The sequence below is a fragment of the Chiloscyllium plagiosum genome, chromosome 4 (genome assembly GCF_004010195.1).
Source record: "Chiloscyllium plagiosum isolate BGI_BamShark_2017 chromosome 4, ASM401019v2, whole genome shotgun sequence".
Lineage (NCBI taxonomy): Eukaryota > Metazoa > Chordata > Chondrichthyes > Orectolobiformes > Hemiscylliidae > Chiloscyllium > Chiloscyllium plagiosum.
This window is the reverse complement of record NC_057713.1, coordinates 41,805,039-41,829,588: the sequence shown is the minus strand read 5'-3', so window position 1 is coordinate 41,829,588 and position 24,550 is coordinate 41,805,039. Positions and strand designations below refer to the sequence as shown.

At 40.1% G+C, this 24,550-nt stretch overlaps 1 protein-coding gene across 1 annotated transcript in view; it reads left to right on the top strand.

Annotated features, from left to right (window-relative positions):
* tmem67 (transmembrane protein 67) overlaps nt 1-24,550 on the top strand; it is a 195,947-nt gene that overhangs the window by 4,095 nt on the left and 167,302 nt on the right. Inside the window, exons 2-3 of the mRNA XM_043688078.1 lie at nt 19,181-19,272; nt 20,759-20,855. Coding sequence (XP_043544013.1) covers nt 19,181-19,272; nt 20,759-20,855 — 189 coding nt within the window. The remainder of the gene's footprint in view (nt 1-19,180; nt 19,273-20,758; nt 20,856-24,550) is intronic.

Here is a 24,550-nt window from a genome sequence, read left to right as displayed (position 1 = left end):
CGGGAAGTGGAAGAGATGTGGTGGAGGGCATCGTCGACCACGTCGGGGGGGAAATTGCGGTCCTTGAAGAAGGGGGCCATCTGTGTTGTACGTATTTTGAACTGGTCCTCCTGGGAGCAGATGCGGCGGAGTCGAAGGAATTGGGAGCATGGGATGGCGTTTTTACAGGGGGCAGGATGAGAGGAGGTGTAGTCCAGGTAGCTGTGGGAGTCGGTTGGTTTGTAGTAGATGTCCGTGTTGATTCGGTCGTCTGAGATAGAAATAGAAAGGTCGAGGAAGGGGAGGGAGGAATCTGAGACTGTCCAGGTGAATTTGAGGTCGGGGACTGTCCAGGTGAATTTGAGGTCGGGGACTATCCAGGTGAATTTGAGGTCGGGGTCTGTCCAGGTGAATTTGAGGTCGGGGACTGTCCAGGTGAATTTGAGGTCGGGGACTGTCCAGGTCTACCATGCGGAACCTTGTCAAATGCCTTACTGAAGTCCATATTGACCACCTCCACCACTCTGCCTTCATCAATCCTCTTTGTCACTTCCTCAAAACATTCCATCAGATTAGTGAGACACAATTTCCCATGCACAAGCCATGTTGACAAAGCCTAATTAGTTCTTGCCTTTCCAAATACAGAGGAACCTCAATTATCCAAAGGACATGGGCAGTGAATATTTCATTCAGTTAACTGAATGCCAGATAATCGACCGGATTATATCGTTTAGCCAAGCATCGACACCTTGCAATCTTGTTCCGATATTCTGAAATTCAGATAATTGGGGTTCCTCTATATATGTAAGTTCTGTCCCTCAGAATTCCTTCCAACAACTTGCCCACCGCTGATGTCATAGTTCTATAGTTCTCTGTTTTTTCCTTCCCATCTTTCTTATATGTAACACTATATTAAACTCCTTCTGAAAATCCAGGTATATCACATCAACAGTGTTACCTTTATTGCCCATTTCTGTTACCTTTTCAAAAGAAAATTCCAGCAAGTTAGTTAAATATGATTTGTCCTTTAGAAATCTGTTCTGATTCTACCGTAATCAACCCACCTTTTCCTATGTGCTTACTATTTTTATCCTGAATAATTGTTTGTAGATGTTTTCCCACCACTAACGATAAGCTAACTGGTCTGTAATTGCTGAGATTAACCTGACTACCTTTCTTAAAGGAGGGTGTAATGTTCACAGTCAGCCAGTTTTCTGGCACCTTCCTAGACTCCAGGGAAGACTGAAATATAATGGGCAGTGCCCCCGTAAGTCCTACTGTCATTTCCTTCAAACTTCTTGTTGGCATCTCATCCAGTTGCAGTGTCTTGTCAACTTTAAGTGCCAACAATCTATCCAAATCATTTTCTGTACTTGCTTGCACATGGCAATGGGAGTAATCCAGAGGTGATCACCTTTGTGGTCCTGCTTGCTAGGTTTCTACGTAGCTCTCTAAATTGCAATTGTAGGACTACATCTTTTTTCCTACCTAAGTCATTAATACAAACATGGACCATAACTTCTTGCTGTTCAACCTCCCTCTAAAAAAACGTCTTGTGACTGCTCTGTGACATCCTTGACCCTGAAACCAGGGTGGCAACATATCATCCTGGAGCCACATTGATGGCCACAAAAATGCCAGTCTATTCCTCAGACCCATCAAAGTATTGAAAAATACAAACGAGAATGAAGAGTTTCTTTCTTTCTGTCTGTCTTGAAAGTGAACGGTCCAGGGTCTTGCTTGAGGAACAGCATTAGATTTTTTTTCATTTGTTCATTTGTGGGATGTGGGCATTGCTGGCTGGTTAGTATTTATTGCCCTTCCCCAGCTGCCATTGAGAAAGTGGTGGTGAGCTGCGTTTTTGAGCTGCTGTAGTCCACAATGCCATTAGGGAAGGAATTCCAGGATTTTGATCCAGCGACAGCGAAGGAATGGTGATATATTTCCAAGTCAGGGTGATGAGTGGCTTGAAGGAGAATCTGAAGGTGATGGTGTTCCCATATATTTGCTCCCCTTGCCTTTTTAGATAGAAGTGGTTGTGGGTTTGCAAGGTGCTGTCTGAGGATCTTTGGTGAACTCCTGCAGTGCATCTTGTAGATAGTGCACACTGCTGCAATAATATTAAGCCTTGGTGGTGGAGGAAGTGGATGTTTGTAGATGCAGTACCAATCAAGCAAGCTGCTTTGTCCTGAATGGTGTCAAGCTTCTTGAGTGTTGTTGGAGCTGCACTCATCCATGCAAATGGGAAATATGCCACACTCCTGACTTGTGCCTTATTGATGGTGGACAGACTCTGGGGAGTCAGGAGGTGACTTACTCACCACAGTATTCCTAGCCTCTGACCTGCTCTTGTAGCCACAGTGTTTATGTGGTGAGTCCAGTTGACTTTCTGGTCAATGATAACCCCTGGGTCCTGGTGGTTAGATTGTTTCTTATTGGTAATGGACATACCCAGGAGAAAGTGAGGGCTGCAGATGCTGGAGATCAGAGTTGAGAGTGGGTGCTAGAAAATCACAGTAGGTCAGGCAGCATCCGAGGAGCAAGAGAATCAAAGTTTTGGGCAAGAGTCCTTCATCATTTGAATTGTCAGGTTTAGGGACCTTGCAGGTCAGTTCCATGTGTGATATTTTATTCCTTTCATGGACCTCACGATGGTGGGTCCTGCAGCCCCTGACTCACAGGTTGATAACACCACACTCACTTTGAGTTTGGTCTCAGCCATTTTCTTTTACGTTGTGTACTTTGAATTTCTATCTGATGAGCATTCTTTGGCTATTAGCTTCCAGCCAACACTTCTACATATTAGCAAGGCCATGACCATCCAGGTCCCCATCCTGTGAATGCCATAGGCCTTACACCTCCCTAGGTTCCCATCCAGCCCATCTACATGAGCCATGCACTTGCCAACATTTCCTCCCAGCCCCTGCCACATGAAATGAACATGTTCCCCCCTCAACTGTGGATGAATTTCCCTCCCTTCCCATTCATGTTTTACCATAGTCTCACCTTAGCAAATACTGTCGCCGTCTACTTCTTAATTGTCTTCTCCTCCTTTCCCCTGCTTTCAGTCCCCACTCTCAAAGAATAGGTTCCTTGGTCACTGTCCCATAGCATATACCCCCCACCCCCACCCCAACCCCCATACCCTCACCCCATGTTCTTGAGTTTCTGTGGATAAACCCAATGGACTGTTGATAGCCCACACCCTTGAGTGACCTAATTGACAGCCCCTGACAGTAAATGCCCTGATCTAATATTGATGTGTGCATATCTTGCTAACTGTGTTACTATATACCCCCAATTGGTTGCTATAGAGCCGCAGCACTGACTGTCGCCAAATCTCTGGACAGCAAAGAAATGGGAGGCTAACAGTGTCTATGAAGTTTTGAGAAATTTCAACAAAGTGCAGACTGTCATTAAGTAGCTTCATTAAAGGCATCTTAAAAGAAAATGTTGTAAATTTCAGGACCAACCAGTCAATTTCAAGGCCTGAGGCAGGAATTGGATGAGCCTGTTGATAATTTCATAACCAAAACTGAAAATATTGTGAAAGATTTAAATCGATAGTTTAGCCTATTTTGGCCTTTGCACACACTGAAATACAAAATATTTTAATTGGAAAGTCAAGCTCACAATTTTACTGGCTGTAGACACTAGCATAAGTAGCTAGATGAACACACTGGCTACCTAAATGTCTAACTTCCAATTAACTCAGGTGAAAGGCTTCAGGATTAATGCAGTGAAACAGCACCAAAAAATGCACACAAGAAATAATAGAGTTGTCACAATGTACACACTGCATGTATTTTCTTTGGAAATGTAAAGCTGGAAAATTGAAATTTGGACATGGCTGTATTGCAGAGAAGGGTCCACTGTTTTTGTTTTTGCATTTTGAAGGTCAGATGTAAAACTGTGGCTTTTACTTACTGGTTAAAAACAAGATCATGTAACGTTTTTGAGAAGGTGAATTTGATACTTTTGTGAATCTAATGCCTTTTGATTGAAAATAAAACTGGCCAGCAACAGCTTTTGGATTTGTTTTAAGTTGCATTTTGTTGTAAATCTGAGGAGTAAATGCACTCAAAACTCCAGGTAGTCTGCAAGTGAAGATAGGTGTCTCTCTGTGTCCTCCTCTAACAGAAAAAAAAGCAGCACTCAAACACTTTCAAAAGATTATCTCCTAACTTATGCAATAACCTAGGTCCAACTGCCCAGCTACTAAGTTGAGGATCACTGTAGTCAACAAAAGCATAAAATAACCACCAAAACTCAAAAGAACTGTGAGCAAGTCACCTAATTTCACTCTTGTGATTTGGACTCTTAATTTGTGATTTGTTTTTACTCACACATAATACTTCTGCAAAATTCTCTGTTTTGCCCATCCTGTTTGTAAATGAATGAATGTGAGTGTTAGGATTTAAAGATTGTACAGTTTCAATATGCAAAATAATACTTAATAATCCATTTTGCCACTTGTTAAAGGAAACTTTGTTTATAACACATGTATTTTGTTACCTTGTTTGTTAATAAAACCTGATGTGAGTTTCTTTTATTTTAGGTAGTGATCAATGCTAGACAAACTAACCATCTCAGTGATTCATTTTGTAATTTATACATTTGTGACAGCTTTTTGGAAAATTGAGGCTTGATATTCAGTGCACTCTTCCGTCAGGGTCACAAACACAATCACATGTGTTCGTAAACAGAAGAAATGTCATGCATTTGGATCAAACTTTAGAGCTTGTGGAAGGCCAAATCACTAGAAAAAATGTACAGAGCAAAATAAATGGAAAATGAGTTATCAGAGAAAGAGGTACAGAATGAGAAGTACAATAGGAAGAACCAAAACATCCATATCCTTAAAGACAGCATTGAGTTAAGAACACTATAGGTAAAGGAATCCTAAAATTGCACGACATTGCTGTATACATCAGTTTACAGTGAATAGTTCACCTATCCATTTATATCAGAACATGACAAACATGAAATAAAAGATCTAGCTGTAAAGGTAGATCATCTAGAGAATATAATACCTTCAGAACTGACTCAAATTACTGACACGACTAACAAAAGCAAAGAATTACAGATGTTCTCATAGATGATTCAAGGATGGCAAGACAAGATACAGTAAGCATAACCAAGGGGTTATACTATTTTATCAGCAGTGTCATTTCACTAAATGATTGTGCTATGAATTGGCTCATTAAACATCATACTCAAAAAGGATGAATGAAGGACATCAATGCAGATACATTTTCTAGCAGATACATGAAGGCCACGTGGGAATGGAGAATCTCAGAGGTGTGTAAATTTTCAATCGGCACATACAAAAATATCAAAGAAAGAATGTCTCCTCTGCAGTATTATTGCTTTAAGAAAGGTGTTCATGAGAAAGGTTCAACCTGCAAATAAGCAAAATAACAGGATGCCATCACATGACCAGAGGCCAAGGCAATTTGACATCACAGCACCCTGGAAAAAGGATATGTTCAGAGTGTAGTGATTATAACGAGGTTAGCCAGGTGGATCTCATAGAATATGAGTTCCGTGACTGGAGCTATTAACCTGGCTATTAATCAGGGAGCCCTGGCTGACATATATACAGGAGTGTTAGAGGTAGTGTTCACTTAGAGCTGGTTCTGAGGAAGCTGGACCAGTGCCAAGTATTATACATGTGTAAATAAGGGGTGACTTGGCAACAGGATATCAGCCTGTGTGGAGTTATTTCAGTGGTGACGAAAGAAAGAAAAAAGCGCCTTAAGAGATTTGCTCGCAACATTTTTGACTTTGAGTAAGCATTTCTGACATCATGCTATTATTTGGGAAACTTGGCTCATTCGATCCTGCTATAAAAGACAGGACCCAATACATGGAAAGAATGCATTATTTTTTCTCTGCAAATCACATTAGGGCAGATGAAAAATAATGAGTAATTCTCCTGACAGCTTGTGGACCAGCAGTTTTTTTTTGTTTATTCGGAACGTAACATTTTCTGAGGCACCAAATGCTAAAATCCTTCAAGAGTTGATGGATTTAGTCAAGCAATATTATGATTCCAAGCGTCCTGTAATACTGAGACACTATAGATTTTACTGGACAATTTGAGAATTACAGGAATCCATGTGGGGATTTTTGACAAGGTTAAGACAACTGTCAGAGGCATGTGATTTGGTTTAACCCTTAACAAGATGTGGAGAGATTGTTGGAATGTAGTATTAATGATATGACCATGCAAAAATGCCCATGAGCTGAAGCCCAACTGGATTTCAAACAGGCACCACAACTGGCGTTGTCATTAGAAAATATGACAAGTGGAGTACAGGAACTACATGCCAAAGGAAATGGATACCCTCGCCAGGCTGACTGAGCTTGGGGAACGCCACTTGAGTGAAGGCAATTGCATAGCCTCAGTCAGGCCAAATCCTGAACAGAGGGGCTCTTTGCCGAAAGCAAAGCCCCAAAACACAGGCAAGCCTCAGGTAAACGGTTAATATTTTCTTCAGAATCCATTGTAGTTGCTGCTGGTATGCAGACGTGAGACAGCAAAAGAGACCCACTTGGCCTGAATTAAGTAAGAGAACTCATAGGCCAGTATCCAGGAGAGTGCATACCCTGGAAAGCCCAAATTCATCTGGCTTGGAACAATAAAGTTGCTTACCAACATCCAAATCAGACCCAATCAAAATAAATGTCAGGTTAAATGGTCATCGGTTCTAATACCAGTGATTGTAGAATCAGTCTTTAGTAAAATTAATTTTCGACTCCAACCCCTAAGTTTGCATAATATCTTGACTAGACTGAGAATCTACCAGGGAACCTTTACAGATTAAGAGTACAACTTCACTCCACTTCTCGTATGAGAAGCAGCTGGTTCAATTACCACTAATTGTAGCAAAAGACTTGGACCCAAACCTGATGGAGTGAAATTGGTTGAGAAAGATTCAGCTTGATTGACTCCATATTTTTCAATCAGAAAATGGCTGCCTGAGAGAAGTCCGAATTAAAAACCTGAATGTTCTTCAGGAAGGTTGAGGGGCCGTCAAAGGAGACAAGGCCAACTTGCATGTTGATGAGGAAGCAATTGCACGATTATGCAAGGCCCACCCAATGCCACTTATCTGTAAACATAGAGGCAGAAATTAGGAGGTTGGAAAGCAAAGGAATCATCATATCAGTGCAGTTTGCAGAATGAGCAGCACCAGTTGTACTGATTGTGAAGCCTTTGTACAGATTTTAACCAAATGGTAAACTGCTTCTCACAGCTGGATAAATACCCAATCTCATGCATAGACGATTTACATGCAAAGCTGGCGATGGACCTGTCCTTTACAAAGCTGGATATGAGCCACGCATACCTGCAATTACAGTTAGATGAGGATTCCCAGAAGTAAGCTTAAATTATGCCCATTATTGTACCAATATACGAGACTGCCATTTGGGGTATCATCAGCCTGTGCCATTTTTCAGTAGATGGAGAACATTTTACAATGTCTACCCCAGGTCACCCCTTATCTGGATGATGTGCTAATAGCATTGAAGACCAATAAAGAGCACATAGAGAACTTGGATATAGTCCTTAGAGGTTTCTCCAAGGCAGGGGTACACCTTCAAAGGGAAACATGTATGTTCCAGGCACCCTAAGTGATCTACTTGGGCTACGAGTTGACAAGACCAGATTATATCCATTGGAAGATAAAGCGAGGGTTCCCGGGCTCTATCATCTGTATTGGAGCTTAGGTCTTTCCTTAGATTGGTGAATTTTTATGTAAAGGTCATCTGTAACCTGGCTTCTATCCTGGAACTCTTATATCTGCTATTGAAAAAGGATCAGCCATAGAAATAGTCTTGTAAACAAGATGTAGCCTTTAGGAGAGTGAAGAAGCAGCTGTCATCAACTCAAGTGTTGGCAAACTACAATCCCAAACAAGATCTAGTACTATTGTGCAATGTCTGCCTGTATGGTATCAGGATAGAGTTGGCTCACAGATGGCCCATGGAGAGGAATGCCCGACAGCGCTCCTATGGACAGCCCCAGGATCCCATAATCTCTTGGTGTTTAACAGACACTGTAATCTCCAGGCCTTGGGATATGTCTATACATCCTATTAATTTGCATTCCAAAGTTATTGGCTGTACTCCTTTGGACCTGTCCCAGACTTGCTTATCTCTAAGGACTGCTTGAATTCTGCATCTGTATCAAATTCTGTTTCTTCTCTTACACTTTCCCACTGTCCTAATGATATATATCGAAAAAAAAACAAGGTTGTAACTAGCTACTATAAGATCCATAGTATTAATATGTATTATAAAGTTAGTTGGACTAATGTTTTACAGCTACTTCTACGTTAGTACTATTTAATGAGTTGGGAACACTCTATTTGTTACAGGACGTGTTAGGCATCTTTTTAAAGATAAGGAGACTAATTAACTTTCACATCAATGTTTAAATGTTTTCCCCTAATGCTTCTCCTATATTTTGGTTAAATATGTGTATCTAAAATTATGTTGAAATCTATCTCTGATTATCTGAAGAATCTTTAACTAGAACCCATGTCTTAATATTGTGAATAACCTCAAAAGAAAACAACTGAGTACTACCAAATAACTTTAGCTGTTGTTTTCACAGCTGCCTGATGAGTTAGACTAATTGCCTTATGGACTGAGATTTATTGTCCTTTTTCTCACTGATTCTTTTCACCTAATGGGACAACATTCCTTCATTAATGAGGCTGGAATCAATCACTTGCTATAGTGTAATGAACTTGTTTCTATGCTGAGAGATCCTATTGTTGAACTGTCGCTGATGGCTGTTTGTGCTACGCCTTGGAGTAGCCCTGTTCAAAGATACCATTGTATTTCACTTAAATGCTGAAGCAGGCATTTAATTCTGTTTTATTACTTGTCTGCCATTTTGTGTCTTAATGCTAGGTCAGGCTGTTTAATCCTATTTATCTCTTGTTGGCCATTTTGTGTCTTCCATATGTGAGCAGCTATTACAAGGAGCAAAAGTAATTGCCCTGAGCAAAGGCCCCTGCCAGATACCAGCTGAGCTCCCCCAGGGTCATCCAGGGGTATCTAAAATGAAGATGTTGGCAAGAAGTTATGTCTGGTGGCCAGGATTGGATGCAGACATAGCCGTGTTAGTGGGGCAATGCCCATAGTGCCAATAAAGTCAAAAGTTACCACTGGCAGCTACCCTACACTTATGAGAATGGCAGAGTAAACCCTATAGTCAGTTACATGAGAACTGTGCCAGTCATTTCATGGGGTCAACATTCTTAGTCATTGTGGATGCCCACTCAAAAGTAATTAGATATGCATAGAGTTTCATTCATCAAACATGATGATATAAAAACTGCAAGCATCTTTTGCAACACACAGGCTCTGGAGGTGTTGGTCACAGACAATGGGTCATTACTTACCAGCAGAAAATTCAAGTATTTCCTAAAGTCAAATGGCATTTGGCATATAAGGACAGCTCCATACCATCCATCTGGACCATACCAATGGTATGGCAAAAAGATCAGCACGCTTAAAGAAACAGCTTACAGCTTCAGTAGATACCAAACTGTCCCAGTTCCTATTTGCTTATCAGACCACCTCTCATCAATTGCAGGGATAGCTCCAGCAGAATTACTAATGGGGAGAAGATTCTGCACAATGTAAATCTGATCTTCCCGGACCTGGGAGTGGAGGGTGAAACAGCATCAGGAACACCAATGCCAGACACAAGATTCCTCTAAGCGAGGGAGACAGTTTACTTCAGGGGATGTAGTTTGGTGCCGAAACTACGGAAATGGCCATGCAAGTTAAGAGGCATGGTCAATATGAGGTCAGATTCTGTGACATATAAAGTTCAGGTAGGTGAGGCAATCCTGAATAAACCATGGACCACATGAAAGCTGCAAGTTCATAAACAGGGCAGAAGTAAAGCATACCCAGTCCCTCAGAATAGTCAGAAAGGTTGTCAGAGCCCATGGGTTCTCCCCCCTCCATCTAATGCCAAGAAAACCTCAGATCCTGAGATGGATAATGGTGAATGTCAACGCCTTTACCACCTAAAGAAGAGGATGAATTTCTTCCAAAGTATTCTGGGCGTAAGAGAAGGGCTATAGTCCACAATATGCTGTCCATATCTGACCCGTTGCGAAAATGCCTCAGAAGAGGCTACAAGGAAAAGAACAGGCCTACATTCCCAGACTTAAAGGGGACGGATCTAGTGATTGTAACTCAGTCAGCCAAGTGGACCTCATAGAACATGAGTTCTCAGATTCGGGCTGTTAACATGGTCAATCAGGGTGCCCTGGCTAACGCATATAAACAGGTGTGTCAGAGGTTCTGTTCACTCTCAAAGCGCTCTAAGAAAGCCAGGCCAGTGACAAATACAATTCTTGTGGAAATAAAGGGTGACTTAGTGATGTGATACTGGCCTCTGTGCAGTTATTTGATGGAGGTTACTATGTGCCTCTTTGTACTCGTTTTACTCGCAAACAGATCCACCAAAGGTCTTAAAGTAATTAGAATCCCAGTACCTCATATTTGTGTTTAGATATGACAAGCAATCACTACATGACCTGAGACCACTGAAACACTACCTCTGTATTGTAGATATAGAGTTTATTGTCAAATCTGTAAATAAGCTGTGCAGAGGTTTTCAAGTCAAGATAATCTATGGAACTTACATATATTATCCATAGATAGCAGAAGCAATCACAACATGATGTGCAGCACTGTAGTCTCTTTAAAAAAAAACAGACCAAAGAAAGCAGCATGAAGGCCATGGGGGGAAATTGCAGACAGCATTCAAAAGTACTCCAAAGATCAGAAGTCCCAAAATACAGACAACAAAAGAAACATACAACAGTAAACATTACAGTTTGTTCACAAACTGTGAGTACCTTTGAACTGGACAAAGCTAGGCAAGCAGCCAGCTGATTGAAAACTGCTCTTAAATAATGAGTTTTAATCGGGAACAGTGCAGAATCAACAGAACAAGTCCTTAAATAAGTTTTAAATCAAAAATAGACAACATTAAATGTGTACTGAACATACACAATATATGCGCAAAGTAAAATGTAAATCAAAAAACAGAGACTACAATAGAAACAATGCTGAGAGCACATGCCCCATGATAATATCATAAAGTCATAGAGATGTACAGACCCTTCAGTCCAACCTGTCCATGCTGACCAGATATCCCAAACCAATCTAATACCACCTGCCAGCACCCGGCCCATATCCCTCCAAACCCTTCCTATTCATATACCCATCCAAATGCCTCTTAAATGTTGCAATTGTACCAGCCTCCACCACTTCCTCTGGCAGCTCATTCCATACCTGTACCACCCTCTGTGTGAAAAAGTTGCCCCTTAGGTCTCTTTTATATCTTTCCCCTCTCACCCTAAATCTATGCCCTCTAGTTCTGGACTCCCCGACCCCAGGGAAAAACTTTGTCAATTTACCCTATCCATGCCCCAAGCAAAACAGAAGAACTGATAACAATATTATCATCTTGTAAGGTCTGTAAAGGCTGCCTGAGTCTGAATAGAACTAGGGAACAAGCAATGGTTACATATTTGTTAAGATATTTAGATGTGTTATTTCACACTTCTGGAATAGGTTAAACTTGAACCCAGCTCCTCTAGTTTAGAGGTAAGAACACTACCACTGTGCCACAAGATTCCTTGTGTGTTAGATTAGAGATAATTGGATAAGAATTGGATTTATAGATATGTGAAATGAGCAGTCACTGGGTTGGAGTTGAAGCTGTATGAACTGAAATAAAATTCTAATCTGAAAAGCATATGCCTAGACTCAGTCTAACCAACATTTGACCTTTAATACTTAACAATGTGCAGGATGAACTGTTAACCAAGGAATTCTTACCAAGTTTAAATCACTAAAAAAAGTATACAGCTATGCTTCCCAGACCAAGCAGTGGCAGGATCAGTTAAACAAGCTTTGAAAATACTGATTGGCAAAGGGTCACATAGAATCAATTCTTCTCGTTTATCTGAAGAGAACCAGACAGCTCCCATAAAGATGTGGAAAGTCCTGGAAGATCAGCTTTGTATAAGTGTCAAGAGCTTAGAACTAATGACCTACTTGCAACAGCCACAGGAATCAATAGAGCAGTTTATTAGTAGATACCATAATTAATGTAATTTTTTCAAGTTAAAGGAGTTGGTGATTGCCTCAAAGTATACCACTTCCCTGAAAAAGAGAAAGGTTACGGTAGTGATTTACTGTTAATCAATGGGAGCAACTACAAAACCATCAGCTGGACAATAATACCCATTAATACGACAGTAAGATAAAAATATTGACAGGGTAACCAGATCGCAAAAAAGCAAGAAGGCTGTACAAAAAGTACAGTCTAATGCACCAACAATGAAGCTGTCTTGCATTCTAAGATTTATGTGAAATAAGCATCACGAGAATGAAGTGAGATATCTAGAAGCTTTAGAACGTAAGAACTAGGAGCTGGAGTAGGTCATCTGGCCTTTCGAGTCTGCTCCGCCACTCAATACGATCATGGCTAACCTTTTTTGTAGACTCAGCTCCACTCACCTTTGCTCTCACACTATTCCTTAATTCTTTTACTGTTTCAACAAAATATATATCTTAGCTTTAAAAATGTTTACTGAAGTAGCATCAATACTTCAATGGGCAAGGAATTCCAGAGACTTACAACCCTCTGGGTGAAGAAGTTCCTTCTCAATTCATTCCTAAATCTGCTTCCCCTAATTTTGATGCTGTGCTCTCTTGTCCTAGTTTCACCTGCCAATGGAAACCTCTCTATTTCTATCTTATCTATTCCCCCTCATAATTTGATATGTTTTTATAAGATTTCCCCCCCTCATTCTTCTAAATTCCAATGTATATAATCCAAATCTACTCCATCTGTCCTCATAAACCAGCACCCTCAACTCTGGAATTAACCTAGTGAACCTCCTGTGCGCCTCCTCTAGTGCCAGTACATCCTTTCTCAAGTAAGGTGACCAAACCTGCATACGGTACTCCAGGTGTGGCCTCACCTGCATCCTGTGCAGCTGCAACATAATCTCCTTGCTTTTAACCTCAATTCCTTTAGCAATGAAGGACAAAATTCTATTTGCCTTCCTAATTACTTGTTGTACCGGCAGACCACCTGTCTCTGATTCATGCACAAGGACACCAGACACCTCTGCATAGCAGCATGCTGCAACTTTTTACCATCCAAGTAATAATCCGTTTTACTGTTACTCTTACTAAAATGGATGACTTTACATTTATTAACATTGTATTCCATCTGCCAGACCTTTGCACACTCACTTAAAGTATCTATGTTCCTCTGCAAAGTTCCACAGTCCTCTGCACACTTTGCTCTACAAACTCTAGATAACTTAGTGTTATCTACAAACTTTGATACACGACAAATGTTTCCCAACTCTATATCATCTCTATAAATTGTGAATAATTGTGGCCTCAATACTGATCCCTGAGGCACACCACTAGTTGCTGATTGCCAACCAGAATAGCACTCATTTATCCCCACTCTTTGCTTCCGAGTTAATCAACCAATCCTCTATCCATGCTAAAACTTTACCCGTAACATCATGCCTCTTTATCTTATACAGCAGCCTCTTGTGTGACACCTTGTCGAAGGCCTTTTAGAAATCTAGGTACACCACATCCACTAGGTTCCCGTTGTCCACCTTGCTCGTAATGTCTTCATAGAATTCCAAAAGATTTGTTAAGTATGACCTGCCTTCATGAACCCATGCTGCATCTGCCCAACGGAACAATTTCTATCCAGATGCCTTGCTATTTCTTCCTTGATAATAGACTCAAGCATCTTCCCCACTACAGAGGTTAAGTTAACCATTACAGAGGTTAAGTCTATAATCCCCATCTTTTGTCTATCTCCCTTTTTGAACAGTGGCACCACATTTGCTATTTTCCAATCTGCCGGATCTGCTCCAGAGTCCAACGAATTTTGGAAAATTAGCACAAGTGACTTGCTATTTCTCCTGCCATCTCTTTTAGTACCCTGGGATGCATTCCATCAGAGCCAGGAGACTTGTCTATCCTTAGCTCACTACCTCTTCAGTAATAATGATTGTTTCCAGGTCCTCACCTAACTTCATCTCTTTGTCAATTTCTGGCCTGTTATTAGTGTCAATTAACAACAATCACGTCAATTGCCTGAAGCGAACTAGCAACATGCACTCAAAACCATAATTGACATGTACATGGATCATTGGAATTCGATAACTGCGAGTGTAACTGCATACTTTGGGTCACTCATCCCTCAACCTTACATGCTAATAATGCAATGTAGCTGCAGTAATTTAACATGGAAACCACAAATATGTTACATGAGTGGATGAGCACAGCAGGACTACCAGTATGTATGGATTTAAAGTGTGAGCATCCAATAGAGATTGCCAAGGTACACATGATTGTCAAAAACCAAAAAAACATAAATCGAGGTAGTTCAGAAATTCCATTAATTGTACCTGACAGGTTTGATGATGCAGGAAATTTCAAAGGTTACGTCGTATTGCACCTCAGAAAAAATGCAATTCTATCAATTAACCCTTCTAGAAAGGGCAAAAATTCACATACAGGAAATGAATTAGATGATGTGGAATGTGCATTACCACACAAACACCTCAAGGTACACTGAGCCAATTGGAAGTCTGAATAAGGATGCAGACAGCAGCATAGATGTGTTAAACTTCAATCAGAAACAGCAAATGAGTCACAAGTGAAGACATTGTGGAAAGGAATCATTGAAGTTTGGCCTGACATGATACAAAAGGTCACAGGCATTCATAGATGATTTTGGCCTCTTAGAGAAGAACTTGGTACCTGGAGGTGTGTAATCTTCAAAAGGTACTTGTACTCAGAGCTTTTTCTGCTCCGACATGTCACAACTACAGCAAAGACAAAATCACATAGAGCAGATGAGATGACTGGCAAATCATCTCATTGAAGATCCCTAGCCATAGAAAAGCTAGTGAGGATATGCGACACATGTCAAAGCCACAGCCATAGTATCATAGAGAACCTCAACATCTGCATGAAATTGTTTCAGTCTCTTGATCCAAAATCAGCACTGGTCTTGTAGACAGCTTTATTGTAGTTGTTGATTATTTCTCAAATTTCCAATTATCAACCAGGTGAAAACAAGAACTCTTCAAGCTCATCAGTAGCAGACATAGAGTGCCATTTTAGTCTGTTTGGAACAGCTGAAAAAAAAAATTTCTAACATTGGGCTGGCACACGTTCAAGGATTTGTGTGCCAAAAGGGGCATGAACCATCTAACCTTTTCATTACATTACCGTAGATCAAATTGTCTTGCCAAGTAAATGGTGCACACCATTAAATCACTTATCCTATAGTTTAGGACAACAAAACAAAGTTTTTAATGTTGCTATGTTACAGCTCGGAGCTACCTCTCTAAATAGGGGATTAACATCACCTTCAAAGATCATGTTCAGAACTTAAGTGAGAATGGTCTTGGCATGTTACCAATGATCCAAATTCTCTTATATGTAGAATGTTTTTATTGACAAACAAGGCAGGATGACCTCCAGATGCAGAATTGCTTCCACTACACGGAGGATAAATGGTCAGAATCACTATCATGGAAACATGCAGAAATGTGCAAAGTGTACCAAAGTCTTACAATGCCACAATATCCGGCAAAGTAATGTTGAGAAGGAACAAAAGCCAGCAAAGAAAAGCACACCATATGTAAAATGAGCACAGTATATACAAAAACAGGCACAGGTGGAAACACTATGATGGAACAGAGGCATAACAACCAATGCACCAATAACATAGCTACAAACCAAGAACTACTATGGACAAAAATCCATATCTCCAGAAGGCTACACTACAAAAAGATCTGGAAGAGCTGTCAAACTACTGAAATCATCTATCGAATTCTTAAAGTGCAATCTTTCCAGGCCGAAATGTTGTGGGCTATGGTGAGAAACTTTGGAAAACTCAGTGAGAAATCCAGTGAGGAGTTTCTCAACATCAACACTATATCATCCCATTTTCTAACCAAGTTTTGAATGATCAGATGAGATTCATGCTAGTGAGTAGCAAGAGGTCTATTGGGATGTATTAAAATAATTATTATTACCTCAACTCATCTTATCGATATGTAGTTTGTCAATCTCCCAAATGCCATGTAGGAATTGGACAGTGACAGTTCCCAACATGAAAGTCATACTGGTAACCTGACGACTGATATTCACCACTTGTACCTCTGGATTCTCAACAGGTCACCAGTTTCTCAGCATACAATCCATGGCCAGCAACCACACACATTTCCCATCTATCAGAACTCCACTGGCAAAGTGGGATGCCAATTGCCTGCTGCCAGTTATCTTCTAACCGACTTGTCTTGAGCAAATAAAATGAGCCATGCAGGACACTCTTATGTGCGCATGCATTTTATGATCACTATCTCTCTACCTATAAATTTTACAATCACTAATTCTACAACTAGTTTTGCTATCAACCAATGTAATTGTCTTTTCATTTGTAACATACAAGAGCTATTTTTGGGAGATAAAATGGGAATGTCTCTTTCAGAAATTCAACATGCTAATGATGGACTAATGGGCTGAGAAGTAGCAGATAGAGTTTAATTTGGATAATTGTGAGGTGCTGCATTTTAGGAAAGCAAATCAGAGCAGGACTTATACACTTAATGGTAAGATCCTAAGGAGTGTTGCTGAACAAAGAGACCTTGGAGTGCAGGTTCATAGCTCCTTGAAAGAGGAGTTGCAGGTAGATAGAATATTGAAGAAGGTGTTTGCTATGCTTTTATTTATTGGCATTGAGTATAGCAGTGGGGGGTCATGTACAAGATGTTGGTTAGGGCACTTTTGGAATATTGTGTGCAATTCTGGTCTCCTTCCTGTTGGAAGGATGTTATGAAACTTGAAAGGGTTCAGAAAAGATTTACGAGGGTGTTGCCAGTGTTGGGGAATTTGAGCTATAGGGAGAGGCTGAATAGGCTGGGGCTATTTTCCATGGAGCGTCAAAAGCTGGGGGGTGACCTCATAGAGGTTTGTAAAATAATGAGGGGCATGGATAGGATAAACAGATGAAGTCTTTTCCTTAGGATGGGAGAGTCCAGAATTAGAGGGCATAGGTTTAGGGTGAGAGGGGAAAGATATAAAAGGGACCTAAGGGGCAACTCTTTCACACAGAGGGTGGTGCGTGTATGGAATGAGCTGCCAGAGGAAGTGGCGAAGGCTGGTACAATTGCAACATTTAAGAGGCAGCTGGATGGGTATATGAATAGGAAGGGTTGAGAGGGATATGGGCCAAGTGCTGGCAAAAGGGACTAGATTAGGTTGGGATATCTGGTCGGCATGGACTAGTTGGACCAAAGAGTCTGTTTCCATGCTGTACATCTCTATGACTCTATGACAATTACATAACCAGAGGCAATGGGCCCTATAGCACTAAAGGATGTGTTTAGAGATGATCGTGTTCTGTCTGTACTTGGTTAACTGTTTAAAAATGCATCAGAAATTTTTAAGTAAATTGAATCCACATATTCATTTGTGTTATATATATATAGGCACATTACCCACTGAAATTATTATCCACCCTTATTTTTTGAGAAAATGAGTCTACTTCTTGAATTGCTGCAGTATCTGTAGCTTACCTTCTCAAGTTACCTTGGCATAACTAAGCACCTTAGTAGGTAATTTCAAAAGCAATTAAGAGTCCATTGTTTTGCTGTATGTCTACAGTCTCTTGTGGTATTGTGGTAGTATCCCTATCTCTGAGTTAGGAGGCCTTGGTTCAAATCCCACCTGCTCCAGCGATGTCTGATAACACATCTGAACAGGTTGATTAAAAATATCTTGCTGTGAGTCTGAATTCACAGGTAGACAAGAAAAAATAGCAGATTACCTTCCCTAAATAACTTTTTTTAATCAATTGCACATTTAAGAACAACCATTTATTTTTATGGTTATCATTATTACAATTAGCTTTTACTCCAGAATTATTCAGAAAACTGAATTTGAATACATCTCCAGATTGTTGCTCAAACTCTCCAGGAGAAATTACTCAACTACAATACCAAGAACTATGTATTGTAAATGCCATAATGTTAGGAAGGTAGCTTAAATTTTAAGTTATCAGAAAGTTATAACGATCTCAGTTATGCTGGTGATGGGCTAGCTACCTGATAGTTATGAGTACAAATCCCACTGTAATACATTGTGAAATTTAACTTGCAATTGAAAAATAACTGTGAAAATTGCTGAGTTTGCTTAAAGGGTCAGGTTTTTAGAAATTTGTAAAAGTTGGAAAAAGTAAGGGTAAGGGCTCTGGAGAGGAGGTTGAAGGCTCTGACTCAAATATTGGAGCAAATGGACAGCAGAATAAAAAAACTTTGAGGAAGGGTCGTAAGTTCAGTTGAACTGGTTATGGCCGTCACGGTAGGAGAGTGTAATTGCAATTTGACAATTTGACAACTAACATTAAATGTAGATATAGAACTCTATCATGGAAATATAGGAATTATGAGCAAATGATTTTAAAGTGAGAAGTAAATTACATCTATATACCTGAAGCTGCCCTCAAGCCCATTTGCCCCAAATAGCACACTTTGTCTTAACACTTCACCTACTGGAGACACACCACTACTCCAACCTCCCCACCTCCCAATCCCACATCCTGCTCAGTAATCCCCATGTAATACAATAGGACCTCAACTAGGAAAATAGGTGAATCATTTGTCTGTGCACACTTACTATATACAATACCTCTTTTCCTGTTATACATTTTTGGCAACATTTCTCAAGTATAATTTACATTTCCACATTTGCAATAAAGACTACCAATGTAAAGTTGTCATACTACAATGATACTTCATTGCAGGTGTAGGACTTCAGCTTTAGACCACAGTACCTTATCAGAGAAAAGCTTCCATATTCTGCCAAACTACCCTAAGTTTTGCTATAAATAATAATATAAAGTTATTATAAATCATTAAAAAATGTAACTATAAGAAGGGAACTGAAGCTTTGTGTGTTATACTTCATGTAACACTGCCCGCTGATTCCTGTTCACCTTAACAGTAAATTGGATCATGACTCCGTATGCTTTGCCAAAGAAGTTTGTCCTGCATGTAGTTTTGATTTGACCAAAAAATTTATTATCTTCTTTCAGGTACATCATGTGTGTGTCTTCCTGGTTATAAATTAGTCTCGAACAATGGTGGCCCTTTCATTGAATGTAAAAAATGCCCCATGGTATATTCAGTAAGTAAATTGCTTTGATATTTTATCTGAAATCTGATATCTTGTGTTCATTTTCATTTCGTGTTGATGTCAAGCACAGTTAATCTGTCTTCACCTGTGGAATTCAAGTCTTTAGTTCATGTATGAGCCAAAACTATGATAATTTCTGGACATAAATGGGTAGAACACAAATTAACCATTGATGAAGAGGTTGTTGTTGAGTAAGTGGTGCTTGATAATACTATCAACGACACCTTTCAACAGTCAAGAGTGGAGTGCTGGAAAAGCACAGCGGGTCATGCAGCATCTAAGGAGCGGGATATTTGACGTTTTGGGCAAGAGCCTGATGAAGGGCTCTTGCCTGAAAGGTCAATTCTCCTGTTCCTTAGATGCTGCCTGAATTGCTGTGCTCTTCCAACACCCCACTCTCGAACCTGATCTACAGCATCTACTGTCCTCACTTTCTCCTAGTTGATTTGAACACCTTTCAACAGTTTGCTGATGATCAAGAGCAGGCTGATTGGATGATTGGTCAATTTGTCTTACTTTTTGGGATTGTACATGTCTTGGCAATCTTCGCTATTGTCAGGCAGACATCTGTGTAGAAGCTGTACTAGAACAGTTTGGCCAAAGAGATGGCTAGTATTACAGCACAATTGTCAATACCAATGCCGGCTGCTTTTGAGGACTGGGATAAAACCGAGGAAAATGTCAGCGAAAAATTTCACAGACTTCAGTCAAACTCTAGCCAAAAAGTGATTTTATTAGTAAAATATCAAGAATTTTTAAGCAATATCCAGTGTTTGTACACATTTTATCGATTGAATGAAATAAAGACTCTGTAAATGTGTAATTATGTTCAGTATGGCTTCCTTTGTTTATGATGAGATCAGTTATCCGAACAATCAGTTATCTGAACAAAATGCTCCCCACCCGTCTTGTTCAGATAATCGAGGTTGTTCTGTACTAGACAATGTTGCCTGTCCCACAGTCCTTACTGTGCCCTGCATGTTTAGCCATTTCTAGATAGCAGATTGGAATGTCTGAAGATTGGAATCTATTGCAGCTTAGAATAAGGTCTCAGCAACTAATCTGTAGGTAATTCATAACAACGTTAGGCAGTGCTGGTTGCACTCCATGCTGATTAATGCATGCCTGACTGTGTGACATTTTAATACATGATATAGGTTTACATTGGAGGTTCAAAATGACAGCACAGGGGTAAAATCACCATGATTGTGTCTGAACAAACCCCTTTAGAAGAAACTGAAGAGGCGTTATGAGTCCAAAAAAGCCTACAGAGCCCATTTTTGTTTCCCATAAAAACCACCTTAAAAGAATGGAAAGATGGAAAAGGCAAGACATTTAAGGAGGAATCTCTAAAATATAGGGCAAAAGCAATATACATGTATAAATTCCATAAATGCATTTTGACAGTTCATTTTTTTTGACATGGCTGTATAATTGTTTAAAATATATTTTAGTAATTATTGTAATTATTTTCAAGGCAGTCACCCACGATGGATGGAGCTGTATTAGATGTCCCCCAGGTGCCAGTGTAGACAATCATGGAAAATGTCAGTGTCTACCAGGATACATCCTGGGTATGTGTTGCATTATGGTACTGTGAGATGGAAATATTTTTCCTTTGTGCTAATATTAGGAATTAAAACATGGTTTGTTTTTCTTTCTTTAAAAGAAGAAAAGTTCTAGAGCATTGTACTGATGAAGTTGAGACTCCTAATTATTGTGGAATCAAGCTCCAGCAGCTCTTTGTCATATAGAATAAATCTTTTCTCCGATATCATCCATGAACCATGTTCTGCACAACTGTTGATTTTTTTGTTGCCTCACACATTGTCACATCATAGTATTGATAGTAGTCTGATTGCAGTGTGGTACCTTTTCCTCAATTAAGCCACCCCATCTGATTAATCCCCCACCGTGGGTGGCACGGTGGCACAGTGGTTAGCACTGCTGCCTCACAGCGCCAGAGATCCGGGTTCAATTCCCGCCTCAGGCGACTGACTGTGTGGAGTTTGCACGTTCTCCCCGTGTCTGCGTGGGTTTCCTCCGGGTGCTCGCCCGTAGTGTTAGGTAAGGGGTAAATGTAGGGATATGGGTGGGTTGCGCTTCGGCGGGTCGGTGTGACTTGTTGGGCCGAAGGGCCTGTTTCCACACTGTAATGTAATCTCATCTAATCTTACTTACCCTGTCAAGTCTATCACAATGTCCTCATGGTGCTTATCATCAAATATCACCCCAGCTAAGCCCCTATACTGCTGACATTTTCTTCTTAACTCTTAGACAAAATCATCGTTTTCTACCACCATTCCAAAGTACAATAAAAATTCTCTCCCTTTGTCCTCTGCATTGAATCACTTCTCATTCTCAGCGAATTCAACATCCTCTCAACCTCACTATGTTCATGAACATAAGAATTAGGAACAGGAGTAAGTCATTTGGTCCCTCAATATCATTCAATTAGATTATGGATGATCTGATTGTGACTTCATATTCCCATCTACCTTTATCATCTTTGACACTATTGTTCATGAAAAAATCTGTTCTCTTTTCTCTGGGTCATCTCAAAATTCCATGCAAATTCTTCAGCCCATATTCGTGGCCACCCTCTTTGATGTTCTCATCTCACACGGACCTGCTACACTGTGTTATCAGTAACAAGTAAAGTCGACTCTTTTTTTTCCATATGTCACTAAATGCCTTTCACTCCCACCCTGCCCCAATGCCGTTATAATGAGTCTGACACTTGAAAAAGACTTGCTGAATTCACTTAGAACTACACTTTCAAAGTTCCAGTTGTCTGCCTTTGGCCTTCCATTCATTACAGTATTTCTGTAGCTATTAATTTGTTTAACCACACACCCACCTTAGCCTTGATACACAATAGACCCAATAAAATCATTCCCCACTCTCTCATCCTGCTATATTACTAATGTCTATTTCTTTAAATCTAAGCAATAAAGAGTTGAATGGATACAGATACAAATAGTTTTTCATCCAACACTAAATATGATTGGAGCTCATAAAATGCAATAAGGTCCTGCTCGTTTTTCTGAAACTGGTCATAATTATAGGATCACCCTGGAATGCTAAAATAACCCCTGTATCTTTTCTCTTATACTTACAGTCTTCGTAAACCATTCACACTTGTCTCCTTGATCATCACATCTAACAATATGTACAAAAAGCTCATGAGCAGTTTTGTCAATAAGCTGGATAACCTTTAATCAACTGTCTCTGCTGTGTCCAAGCTCGTTCACTGGTTCAAACTTATTGTAAAAGTTTCTATTTTCCTGGCCCTGAACTTGTGACTTTCTCAATTTTTTTCTACAACCTTCCCGCATACCAACGCTGAACTCTGTTGACATTATTCTGACTTAATTGCTGACCATTGCTCCTCATGCTAGCCAATTTTATTCTCTTTTTTAGATGGTGACTCTTTCTCTCCTTGGTATCTGATAGCATCACTTATTTCCTCAAAAAACCCTTGATTCCACCACTTGCAAACTATGACAACCTCCCCACCTACATATTCCTTTCCTGTCCAGTGTCCATGAACTTACTGATTCTTCCCAAATCCATGCCCAGCTTTCTCAGAACTCTAAGTTTGAATTTGTCCAATCAGGTTTCCACCCTTGCCATAGTATTGAAATGACTCTTATCAACATTCTAGACTGTTGCATACGATTCATTCTTATCTAGCTTATCATTGCTCAAGTATCACTTGTCATAACTTCTCTGTCCACTGCTCTGTTTTTGCAAAATATAAATTCCGAAAGTGCTTCACAAGAATGTTACAAAACACAATATCACCATCTTCTCAAGGTCAATGAGAAATGGGCAATAAATGCTGGCTTAACCAGTGATGACCACATCACATTAACAAATTAAAAATATATGGCCCCAAGTTACAGATGGAAATATTAGTCAGATGACCAAAACCTGATATAAGTTAAAAGTTAAACAATATTTTAAAGAATAAATGAAAGGTAGAGACGTAGAATGGTTGGGAGAAGGAGTTCCAGTTGCTGGTCCAGACACAGCTAACTGCTCGGTCAGCAATGTTAGAACAGTTAAAAATGGGGATATTTTTAAGGTTGTAATTGGACAAGTTAGATTTTACTGGGGGTGAGTGACTGAATGAGAATACAGAGTTAGGAAGTTGTGAGGCCATGATAGGATCTGGAAAAGAAGATGGCAATTTGAACATCAAGACATTGCCTGACCTGGAACTAATATAGGTCAACTCTAGAAAAGAGTGAGCAATGAGCAAGGTTGTCTGCTTTCTGCTTCTGCTTTAGTTGTGTTATGGCAGACTACTATCCATGTTCTACTAACATTAATATAGATTATACTAGCTAAAACAGATGCATTCTGCTGAAATGGTGGTAATGTTGATGATGAAAGCCTTCCAATAGAAACAATCGAACGATGGGTCTTGAAGATTTGAAGTGATGGGACTGTGACAAATTCCTTTGTCAGCTTGTTCCACTGCTGTGAAAACAAAACGCTGCAGATGTTGGAAATCTGAAATAAAAGCATAAAATGTGAGACAAACTCAGCTGATCTCAACTATGGAGAGAGAAATAGAGTTAATATTTTGAACCCGTCCATTAATTCTGCCTCTCTCCACAGATACTGTCAGACCTGCTGAGTTTCTTCAGTAATATGTTATCGTTAAACTGCCGAATTGCTCTTGGGAAGAAAGATTGTTGATACATGGTCTTGGAAACAAATGGTCTTTGTAGATTGTATGAATGGATACTTCATGTTTCGTCATTGCTGGAGGTACTAAGTACTTGTGTTTCTCAATTTCCACCAGTCTATTCCATATTTTATTGATCATGATACTTGTTGTGGTTCTGTTCACCGAGCTGGGAATTTGTGTTGCAGACGTTTCGTCCCCTGTCTAGGTGACATCCTCAGTGCTTGGGAGCCTCCTGTGAAGCGCTTCTGTGTTGTTTCCTCCGGCATTTATAGTGGTTTGCCTCTGCCGCTTCTGGTTGTCAGTTCCAGCTGTCCACTGCAGTGGCCGGTACATTGGGTCCAGGTCGATGTGTTTGTTGATAGAATCTGTGGATGAGTGCCATGCCTCTAGGAATTCCCTGGCTGTTCTCTGTTTGACTTGTCCTATAATAGTAGTGTTGTCCCAGTCGAACTCATGTTGCCTGTCATCTGCGTGATTGGCTACTAAGGATAGCTGGTCGTGGCGTTTCGTGGCTAGTTGGTGTTCATGGATACGGATCGTTAGCTGTCTTCCTGTTTGTCCTATGTA